The 11,022-nt window shown below is 36.0% G+C and overlaps 2 protein-coding genes across 2 annotated transcripts; one reads left to right on the top strand and one right to left on the bottom strand.

Annotated features, from left to right (window-relative positions):
- LOC100306326 (RNA recognition motif-containing protein) lies at positions 1–2,789 on the bottom strand. The gene is made up of 3 exons (NM_001250142.3): positions 2,530–2,789; positions 661–729; positions 1–563 (listed from the first exon to the last, which is right to left on the bottom strand). The coding sequence occupies exons 1-3, from the start codon at positions 2,642–2,644 to the stop codon at positions 328–330; spliced, it is 420 nt and encodes a 139-aa protein (NP_001237071.2). The 5' UTR covers positions 2,645–2,789; the 3' UTR covers positions 1–327.
- Positions 2,790–3,768: 979 nt separating this feature from the next.
- On the top strand, positions 3,769–10,018 carry LOC100782598 (eukaryotic translation initiation factor 3 subunit A). Its single transcript, XM_003554281.4, has 14 exons — positions 3,769–3,889; positions 4,359–4,433; positions 4,572–5,053; positions 5,493–5,708; positions 5,787–6,155; positions 6,256–6,285; positions 6,722–6,949; positions 7,077–7,238; positions 7,527–7,748; positions 7,946–8,152; positions 8,263–8,469; positions 8,674–8,754; positions 9,023–9,224; positions 9,437–10,018. The coding sequence occupies exons 2-14, from the start codon at positions 4,388–4,390 to the stop codon at positions 9,856–9,858; spliced, it is 2,874 nt and encodes a 957-aa protein (XP_003554329.1). The 5' UTR covers positions 3,769–3,889; positions 4,359–4,387; the 3' UTR covers positions 9,859–10,018.
- The last annotated feature ends 1,004 nt before the right edge of the window (positions 10,019–11,022 follow it).

Here is an 11,022-nt window from a genome sequence, read left to right as displayed (position 1 = left end):
CGTGACAGACCAATGAAAATTAATTAGTAACAATTTTTTTTACAGAACTTAGTAATGAAATTCCCTGCAGATGCACTACCAGGGAAAAGAAGTTAGATGAATATCACATCACGTCAGCAAAGGAACGATTAATTTCCCATAAACATCAAAATTTGCATAAATATAATTTAATGCCTTATTGCTACAGTTCAATCATCAATCACGACTGACTGACTGATACAAATATTTCTCAACAAATGGCAGTATAATTGGCTGATTTGAATTATAGTTTTTAAAAAATCATCCAAATACCGTGACTTGTGAGCATAATTGAAGTTTCTTTAGTGATCAACCACACCACCCAACCGTTTTGTTGACAGTGAAACCTGTTTCAGAGGGTTGAGACTGTGACTGCTGGGGAGGTCTGGGCTCTCTTGGCTTGGCAGGATCAACAAATATAACCCATCCATCCAAAAATTTAGCGTTCATTCCTTCTCTTGCCTTTTCAGCTTCCTCTATGGTTGTATAAGTTACAAAAGCAAACCCCTTTGATCTTCCAGAGGCTCTATCAATTATCACCTTAGCTGTATAATCAAAAATTCAAAAATGACTGAAGGTCAAGTACAACATACTTCAAACTGAAAAAATAATGAAGAAGAAGAAGAAGAAGCTCATTATTACCTTCAACCAGCTGCCCAAAAGACGAAAATGCTTCCTTAAGTTTTTCATCTGTTGTCAGTCTACAAAGACCTGTTTGAATACACAACATTCGCATTCACAAATGTTAAATACAGAATCACATATGCTAGATAAATTTATTGGAAATTTTTAACCAGCAAAAGGATTTAAAACATAATTTATATGTATGCAACAGTTATTGTCATACATACACAATTACATATGTTATACACCTAGTGCTTTCATACAGCAATGGTGCCAGAAGAAAGCATATAACTTTATTGAAGTTCATGCCAAATAGACCTCAAAATTGGTCCCTTCAAAGTTCACATAAGTGAACACTAGCCAGAAATAAGAGGGTAACCTGTGAAGAAATTCTTGTCAGCAGAAATCAAGTAAGTCATTCAAAGAAATCCAACTTGATAACAGCTATAATTTGGTTTTCACTTAAAGTAGCATTGTCAGGAACAGAAATTTGGGGTACAACAAAGTGCAAGATATAATAAAACCAAATTAAATCTGCAGGTTGAATATGAACTAATGGGCTCCATTGATTCTCTCTTCTTCCCTGTATATATATAAACAATAAACATTTTTTTCCTTCAATTTTGACCAATATTTCCAGTTTCTATGTGTTCACCACTGCTTTTTGGAATAAAAAGTGGAGCTTCATTAGAAGGGAAGAATGAACACAAAGAAAAGGATATACAATACTTTACTTAGACAATAAGACAGAAAAAAATAACCATGATAGGAGATCTCTAAATAGAACTGGCATTTATGCCAAGGAGAAACCTAGCAAACATACACAGAACACCAAAGAGACACCATGAAATGAATGCTGTTACAAAGCAACTGTAGCACCGAAAGTTTCCATTAGAAGTACACACTACAGAACACATAATCATAACTTGTTGTCCATCCACAATCAAAAGAAAACTTCTTGGTTCACGGACACACGAATGACCCACTTAAGACAAACAGACACTCCAAGTGTGACTAGTTTCTAGGGATGTTTAAATTATGTTCAGCAAGTTTCTGCCTTAGAGGAATACATTACACAAATTTCCAAACTTTTCTTAGACCCACATATCTGCATCACATCATTATTAGTCCTATTGAGTATCATGTCCAAATGGATGACTGGAGGTGATCTTTAAGTTTCAAAGGGGTATTTGTACAAGAAACCTCATTCAACAATTATGTTCCCAAACCACCGCCCCAAACCAGAGAACCAAGAGAAAACACTCAATGCAAAATGTTAAGCAGAATGTGTAATTTTCTAAGGGATCCGGCTCCTTAAAAGTGCAGATAAAGTATCAATAGTTAAGATTGTGATAAAAATCAATTAAATGTATAACAAATGCTCAAGTTAGTTACAATCACTGTAAGTGCACTTTATCTTCTAAAGTACATTTCCCTCATTTTACCGGAGCCAAATGCTTTTCTAATGAACATGTTCTTCTCCTTTACTCCCTTCCCTCGTGATTAAACAAACAGAATCTTGTTGAGGAATCATCTGTGGATGGATTGCAAATTGACAAAACATAATAACTAGGGCAAGTGAAAGTTGCAAATTGGATTTCGATGGCAAGTAAATGGATGTTAATATGGGTATGCCGGATTTACAATATTATGTATGGTAGGAAATGAAGGTTTCAAGAAACCCTCGTAGGAAAAAGGCATTATTAGTGACACACAGCAGCTAATTAACAGAACACATCACAACTATAAAAAAAAGGGGAATGAAATATGAACAGAACAATAAACATTCATAAGTAAATGATTCATTTCATTAAGTAAAAAGGTAAAAAAAAGAGGGAATTTGCGAGATGAAAAGGGAATAAGGCAAGGAATTGGGTAGTAGCTCACCGCTTACGAAAAGTTTGGGGGAAGTGAGAGTTGAGCTGAGACGAATAGAAGCATAGTGGGAATGAACAAGTGGAGTGCGGCGAAGCAGACGCTGAACTCCAGACATAAAAGCCATTTGATGAAACGATGTTAGAATAAAATCTCACCCAACACAACACAAACCTTGGACGAGGTTTTGGAGGATCCTTAAAACCCTGGTTCTCGTTACACTCCAAATAGGATCCCTAAACCCCAAAATAAGAGTTCCGTAAACCTAAACGACACATGGACATAAGAAAACATAATAATGGTTTTTAAGTGTGGAAGTTAAAACTGTAACTTTCATGTTTAAAAAAATAAATAAATACAAGAGATTATGTATTTTAAAATTTATACAAAAGCAATGAAAAGATGAAAAGTTATTCAATTTATTAATTATTATTTAATATAAATAAAAAAATCAGTATTAATATATGAAGTTTGATTTTAAAAAACTGAAAATACATTTTTTTATTTAGAAAACTAAAAATTAGATCCAGTTTAAGAGATTTAAAATATAATTAAACTTAAAAATTGATATCATATAAGACACCGTATATTATTATTTTTTTATCTCTTAAGATCTGGTGTTTTAAAAATATAGAAAGCAACAGGGAGCGAAGGCACTTCGAATAATTTGTATACTATGATTTCAACAAGATGAAATATGATATTTAAATCTAAAATACTTATCTTTAAAGATATTTAGAAGGACAAATTAGAAGGATATTTATTTAAAAAAAATGCACAACATAGTTATGATTTCGTTATATATTTTTTGGGACAAAAAAGAAATACACGAAAATATGATTTTGCTGTGTAATTTTCCTCTTTTGGAATAATGCATCAGAATCATGATTTTGTTGTATAATTTTTTTCATTCCAAAAAATACTTAAAATGAAAATATAATTTTGTTATGTTTTTGAAAAAAAAAAAAAGCACAGTCAAAGCAACTTCCTTTGTGTAAAAAAATGAAAAAAAAAAAACTTATGACACTTGTTTGATGGAGGGATGAAGGAGAAATGAGAGGGAGAAGAGATTGGGCGCATAAGGATGAGGGAAGGAAGGGAGAAGAGTTGGAGGTGTAGGAAAAAGATAGAAGGGTAAAATGGACAATTTGCTATGGATAGTAGTGCCCGTGGCAAATTTGGTAGTGGCAATAGCAATGGCTAAATGGGAGTGGACTCGGCTCGGCCCAACCCAATATATTATAGATCCACAGATTTACAATTTAGAATAGGCACTCGAAACGAACACTACTGCTTGTGCTCCCATCGTCTTCTAGGGTAACCACGGCGCCACTCGAACAAGTGCGGCAATTCCCAACGCTTCTCTTCTCAGGTTCGCTTCTCTCTTCTGTTTCTCATTCCTTTCTATCTCTATCTCTGTCTATATCCTTTGTTTCAAAACCCTAGCTCTGTACGCGACACCTTCGCCTGGGGCAGTGGTGGTGGCGCACGATAAAACCGCTCTACACTTTTTTCTATTTACCAGATCCTGATAATCGTGAATCTTTGTTTCTTCTTTTTGGTTCTACAACTATAATACTCGTTCTAGGTTTAATGTCAATTCGTCATTTCGCTTCCTGTATACGCCGATTTAATTGTCGTCGTAGTGAATCTGTGTTTTTCTGTTTTTTATTAGAGGTTAATTCAGCTCAGCTATGCGAACGTAGATATTTTCACTTAATTCCTCAGTTTTTATCTTGATTCCAATCCCTGAACTGTGAACCTTGCGTAGACATAAGATGTCGTCTTCTGTTGATGTGTCGGGCTGAATTTTTGTTTAATTTTTATTTGTACTTGAACAGGGGGAGTTCGAATCCTGTGAGCTTTCAATATGACGTCGTTCTTGAAGCCTGAGAATGCTCTGAAAAGGGCGGAAGGTAAGTTCAAGAGAATGATTATTATCCATTTGTGATTTATGTTGTTTTTCCTTGCATTTTTGTTTGAAAAGCGTCAATCCAGTCTTTTATATGTATAATGATGCTATTGAATGATTCTGTGTAAAATTCAATATGCAGAATTAATCAATGTTGGGCAGAAGCAGGATGCTTTGCAGACTCTTCATGACCTCATCACCTCAAAACGATACAGAGCATGGCAGAAGACACTTGAAAGGATTATGTTCAAGTATGTGGAACTTTGCGTCGACATGCGAAAAGGCCGTTTTGCTAAAGACGGGTTAATTCAGTATAGGATTATATGTCAACAAGTGAACGTTAGTTCACTGGAGGAGGTCATAAAGCATTTTATGCAGCTTTCTACCGAGAAAGCTGAACAGGCCCGTAGCCAGGCACAGGCACTAGAAGAAGCCCTTGATGTTGATGATTTAGAGGCCGATAAAAGGCCGGAGGACCTGATGTTGAGCTATGTCAGTGGCGAGAAAGGGAAAGACAGATCTGATCGGGAGACTGTTACCCCCTGGTTTAAGTTTCTTTGGGAAACTTATAGGACAGTGCTGGAAATATTGAGGAACAACTCAAAGCTGGAAGCCTTATATGCTGTAATATTTCTTTTTATGTTCTTTTACAACTTCATGCTATACGTAACTTATATTGATGAATGACACCTGACTTGACACTCGCTATTTGGCTTTTTATAAATTTTGATTTTTTTATAATTTGATGTGTAATTATTCTCCCCCACTCTGTGAGCGGGGTGGGTGGTCTTGATAGACTGGCAATGGTATGTCTCTGTGTTAGTATCAATTCATCATATTCCATATATTGTATTACTAAATTTAGAGATTTAACAGTGCCATGTATGCCTGGGCAGTAGTAATTAATCGTTTGTTTTTTGGGGATATATTGTTGCTGTTCTTATCTTAATCTTATTTTTCTTTGTTGTTTTCAACTGTTATATGCTGCTTTGTAACATGATAATTTAAGGATGCATACTACTTGTAATGTTGAACTTTTAATAGACTCTAATGCCTTGTGCAGATGACAGCTCATCGAGCTTTCCAGTTCTGTAAGCAATATAAGCGAACAACAGAGTTACGCAGACTGTGCGAAATCATTAGAAACCATTTGGCTAATCTTAATAAATATCGTGACCAACGAGACCGGCCTGATCTTTCAGCTCCTGAAAGCTTGCAACTGTATCTTGATACAAGATTTGAGCAGCTGAAAATTGCTACTGAACTTGGACTCTGGCAGGTTGCCCTGTTTCTCATTTTTATTTTTGCATCTGTTACATTTTGGCAATACGACCTGACAATTTGTTGCTGCATGCAGGAAGCCTTCAGGTCAGTGGAGGATATACATGGACTGATGTGCTTGGTCAAGAAAACACCCAAGCCATCCTTGATGGTTGTTTACTATGTGAAGCTGACAGAAATATTTTGGATATCGTCAAGTCATCTGTATCATGCATATGCTTGGTTCAAGCTCTTTTTATTACAAAAAAGCTTCAATAAGAATCTGAGTCAGAAGGATCTGCAATTAATTGCTTCATCTGTCGTTCTGGCTGCACTTTCAGTGCCTCCTCATGATCGAACCCATGGTGCATCTCATTTGGAACTGGAGCATGAAAAAGAGAGAAATTTGAGGATGGCTAATCTCATTGGCTTTAATCTTGAAACTAAACCTGAGAGCAGAGAAATGGTATTTTACTTCGTCTCAATTGTACTCCTAAGGTAGCATAGAGATGTCTGTTTTGTATATCTTACTATTTGCTTCTGTGTTCTTTTTGGTTTGTCCCCAGCTATCAAGAGCATCACTTCTTGCTGAACTGGTAAGATATTCTCTTTAACTTTATCTGTGTTTTACCTGTTGCCTCTAAATATTTGCTGTATAGTAATTATTTTAACCTAAATTTTCCTACGCTGTTGAGTAATGGCTGTTGAGAATTGAGATTACAAGGATTAGATGAAAAAAAGCAAGAGAAGATATAAACTATTATTAATTGGATGGCACTTGTGGCAGAAAATACTAACCTCACTATTTATGCTAATATTCTATGTAGTATAGTACAACTACTACAAGTGCTCATAGCAGTTTTGATTTGTCATATATCTTTTTTTTTTCCAATTTCATTTTGGCTTCAATAGCCTTTAATTGGAGGTTGGTTGAAGTCTGGGTTACCATGACTATTGCTAAGTTAAATACAATATTTTCAAAATGATGCCAGTAGACTCAGTCTAAAGTTTGTTTCTGTTGGTTCATTACAGGCATCCAAGGGTGTGATGTCTTGTGTAACTCAGGAAGTGAAGGACATTTACCATCTTTTGGAACATGAGTTTTATCCCTCAGATCTTGCATTAAAAGCACTGCCCTTAATAACTAAAATCTCAAAGTTAGGGGGCAAGCTTTCTACTGCGTCATCTGTTCCAGAAGTGCAATTAGCTCAGTATGTTCCAGCACTGGAAAGACTGGCTACCATGAGGTTGCTGCAACAGGTGGATTTTCCTATCTTGCTTTTTTTTTTGTGGGGTGGGGGGGGGGTGTTATGTAAAAAGCTCATGTATTTTTCCTTCTGTTCGGCTATGATTATGCATTCTAACATGTTCCCCCTTGGTCTTCTAGGTGTCTAATGTGTACCAATCTATGAAGATTGAGACCTTATCAGGGATGATCCCCTTCTTTGACTTTGCTCAAGTGGAAAAGATTTCTGTAGATGCTGTTAAGCAGAAGTTTGTATCGATGAAAGTTGACCACATGAAAAATGCTGTGATTTTTAGTAAAAAGGTATGTTTTTGTTCATTTTGGTGTGGTTGCCTCCCTTTAAAATTTATTTTGTCTGTTTGAAGTTCATCTAAATAACTTAACAGATAAAATTTCTGGCATGTTATGTTATCCTCAGAATACATGGCTTTGTCAATCAATCGTGTTTCTGCAGTATTATTATACAATGCAATATAAAAATAATGTCTTGAATAAGTTGTTTAGAATGAAGTTTTAAATGTCAGCACCCAGCACTGCTTATCAATTTATCAGTTGTTTTTATGGCAATTGCCTGATTGATTTTTAATGTAGAGTCTCGAGTCTGATGGCTTAAGGGATCACTTGGGCAATTTTGCTGAACAATTAAATAAGGCAAGACAAATGATTTATCCTCCTGATGGGAGACCATCAAAACTTGGAGCTTTACTTCCAACTTTGACAGAGGTTGTGGCCAAAGAACACAAGAGGCTTCTTGCTCGAAAATCAATTATTGAGAAGAGGAAGGAAGAACAAGAACGACAGCTTCTTGAAATGGTATACTTTTATGAATTATAGTTTTTCTCTTCTTCCTGCTTATTTTTTAGTAATAAGATTTTTTTATAGCTCAATTGGGAAGCTCTAAAAAATTGTGTTTCTCCGAAATAAATTAATCCAAGCATCCACTTTCTACTAATGTTGTATATTATGAGTTCTTGATTTTTGAACGGATTAAATTTTTCCTTTAATATAAGGAACGGGAGGAGGAGTCGAAGAGGCTAAGACTTCAGAAAATAACCGAAGAAGCGGAACAAAGAAGGCTTGCCACTGAGTATGAACAGAGAAAGAATCAGAGGATCCTTAGGGAGATAGAGGAGAGAGAAAATGAAGAAGCACAAGCTTTACTCCAGGAAGCTGAAAAGCGTATTAAAAAGAAGGGAAAGAAACCAATCATAGAGGGGGTAAGTTGAAGTCTGCCTTTCGTTAAACTCCTGATTTGGTGGGTCTGCCTTTCGTTAAACTCCTGATTTGGTGGGTCTGCAAATGTTGACTATAAACCCTATATCTGTAGGACAAAATAACCAAGCAGACCTTGATGGAATTGACTTTGACCGAGCAACTCCGGGAAAGACAGGAAATGGAAAAGAAACTCCAGAAGTTAGCAAAAACCATGGATTATTTGGAAAGAGCCAAAAGAGAAGAGGCTGCTCCCCTGATTGAAGCTGCGTATCAACAGCGTCTAGTGGAAGAGAGACTTCTTCATGAGCGTGAGCAGCAGGTACACGTTGAATCCATGTTTGTTGTTGCATGTTTGCTTTTGTAACTTGGATATTGGCTTTTTCATTTTATTTTTCTCTTTGAAGTGATCAAGTTATTACATATTTCTCACTTGATGTTGTGCCTTTATCTTCATCTCCCACAACTCTCCATTTGAACCAATTTGTGTCTTGTACTAACTGGGTCAGACCATGATTTGATGCAGCAAGAGGTTGAACTGAGCAAACAGAGGCATGAGGGAGATCTCAAGGAGAAGGAGAGGCTTGTTCGAATGATGGGCAATAAGGTTATTATCAACAACTTTTTTGCTTCTCGTCTGTTTCTTGGCCATTATCGTACGCAAAATGTGTTTTCTGTCCTTTTTTTATTGCAAATTTTTTTGGAGGATATTACAGGCTATGACGTGTGAAGACCTTTTCTTGACTAGAAAATATTGTCATTTGGACATCATTTTTGTGGAACTATCTATTTATTATTTAATTTAATTTACCTAATAAAAATAGATTCTTGCCTTGGACTTCGGCTGATATGTTTTCTTGTCATTGACTATGCAGGAAGTATATCAAGCAAGGGTGGTTAGTCACCGCCAAGCAGAGTTTAACAGATTGAGAAGAGAACGTGAAGAGCGAATCTCTAGGATTTTACAGTCCAGGAGACAGGAGAGGGAAAAAATGAGGAAGTTGAAGTATTATCTCAAGTTAGAAGAAGAGAGACAACAAAAATTGCGTGAGGCGGAGGAAGCTCGGAAACGTGAAGGTAACTATTTTACTTTGTCTGTTCAGGAATAGTTCAATGCTAACTTTTTTAAATTTTACTAAGATTGTCATTTTTTTTTTCACTTTCACCTTATGTCATTTTTCATTCAGAAATGCCTAATACACTGTGGAATGATTATGCCATCTTTTACCACAATGTAGTAATAGCTTATCTTTTGTATTTATCCAACTTGTGGTTTCTTTGAACTTCAGATGCTGAAAGGAAAAAGAAGGAAGAGGAGGAGCGCCTGCGTAAATTGGAGGAGATAGCTGAAAAGCAGAGGCAGAGAGAGAGGGAGCTTGAAGAGAAAGAGAAACAAAGGAGAGAAGCATTGTTGGGTAGAGCTGCTGCTGAACCAGCTCCTCCTGCCCGTCCATTGGAATCGGGATCTGCTGCTCCTGCGGCAGCTGCCGCCGCCGCCGCTGCTCCAACACCTGGGAAATACGTACCTAAGTTCAGGCGAGAGAGAACCGAAAGCGCAGGAGCTGCGCCTCCTCCAGAAACAGATCGCTGGAACAGTAGCAGCAGGCCAGATGGTGACAGGTGGCGAAGTGATGATCGGAGAACCGCATTTGGTTCTGGTGGAGGTTCAAGGTCATCTTCTACTTGGTCATCTTCCAGGAATGCCCGTTGAACATTTTGTGGCCTGATTTATTGCTGGCGACTTTTTGGGAGTTCTCTTTGTACCGAGTTCTTAAATTTATTATCTTTTTAATACTTACGAAGTCCTCTATTGGATTGGGGAGCCTGCCAACAAAATTTTCTATTTATGATTGAGTGGATTGCATATGGTATTCGAAGTTTCGATTAGACGAGTACTTCCGAACAATTTTTCTATTTTTTGATAATGTTGAGCCTTCGTAGAAAATGAAGGGTAACCGTATACTTTATTTTCTACGAAACTTTTTGCTGCCTCTAATTTCTTTTATATGCGCGTATTTTCCGAGTTAGATTAAACCACTTCAGTTGAAGGTGAGAAACAATGGAAAGAGCGAGAGGAATTGAGTAGAAAATGATAGAGAAATTGAGTAGAGAAAATGATATTCACGTAACTCTGGTCTTATCCTTTGGACGTGTGGGTGGAAAAATAGAATTCAATAAAAATGTGGGACTCACCTAGTTGGTAGCTGTGACTCACTTAGTATGTTAAGTAGGCACCTAAAGTTAATAAACTGATGATTTTTCTTCGTGTAATTCTTTTGGAGAATGGTTGTTACCTTACTTTCCGGTGGTAATCGTAAATGTTATATTCAATTTTTGTATAAAATTGATTCTTAAAATTTCATAATATTCAATCTATATACTAAATCCATAAGGTTCATATCTCATTTCAATATTTACACAATGAAGAAAACAGCATAAATTTATTTTGGACTTGTGATATTAAGTATGCGAATAACCTAATTTATTTTTTCCTAGAGTGATATCATTCTTTTATATTATTTGGAACCTATGCTTTATTTTACACCATGGGTGGTTCCAAATAACTTGGATTAGATTCTCCTTTCTTTAAAAGAAAAAAAGTTGGATTAAAATGTTTTTAAAATATAAATACCTTAGTTTTTAATGTTTTACAAAAAAAAAATTGGGAAAATGAGATAATTATTTTTTTCTCCCACATATTTTTTCCTGTTCTTTTCTCTTGAATAATTTCTTTTAAAATGAAAGAAATGAAAACTATTGATGTAAGTAACTAGTAAGTCAAACACACCCAAATTACGAAATTAAGAAGAAAAAAAAACCCATCATTTCAATGTCGAGCTAAATTAAAAAATTATCATGTCAGCAAAGACTGTTA

This window comes from Glycine max, chromosome 19 (genome assembly GCF_000004515.6).
Source record: "Glycine max cultivar Williams 82 chromosome 19, Glycine_max_v4.0, whole genome shotgun sequence".
NCBI classification, from domain to species: domain Eukaryota; kingdom Viridiplantae; phylum Streptophyta; class Magnoliopsida; order Fabales; family Fabaceae; genus Glycine; species Glycine max.
Note: the sequence above shows the minus strand (reverse complement) of the source record. Positions and strands in the feature narration are given on the sequence as shown.

What these genes read in the sequence shown, in the direction of transcription:
- LOC100306326 (NM_001250142.3), bottom strand. Translation starts at nt 2,644, where the DNA reads ATGGCTTTTATGTCTGGAGTTCAGCGTCTGCTTCGCCGCACTCCACTT. An exon ending in CCCCAAACTTTTCGTAAGCG is followed by an intron (nt 730 to 2,529) that starts GTGAGCTACTAC and finishes GTATTCAAACAG; the next exon opens with GTCTTTGTAGACTGACAACA. An exon ending in TTTTGGGCAGCTGGTTGAAG is followed by an intron (nt 564 to 660) that starts GTAATAATGAGC and finishes TTGATTATACAG; the next exon opens with CTAAGGTGATAATTGATAGA.
- LOC100782598 (XM_003554281.4), top strand. Translation starts at nt 4,388, where the DNA reads ATGACGTCGTTCTTGAAGCCTGAGAATGCTCTGAAAAGGGCGGAAG. An exon ending in CCATGAGGTTGCTGCAACAG is followed by an intron (nt 6,950 to 7,076) that starts GTGGATTTTCCT and finishes TTGGTCTTCTAG; the next exon opens with GTGTCTAATGTGTACCAATC. An exon ending in TTCGAATGATGGGCAATAAG is followed by an intron (nt 8,755 to 9,022) that starts GTTATTATCAAC and finishes TTGACTATGCAG; the next exon opens with GAAGTATATCAAGCAAGGGT.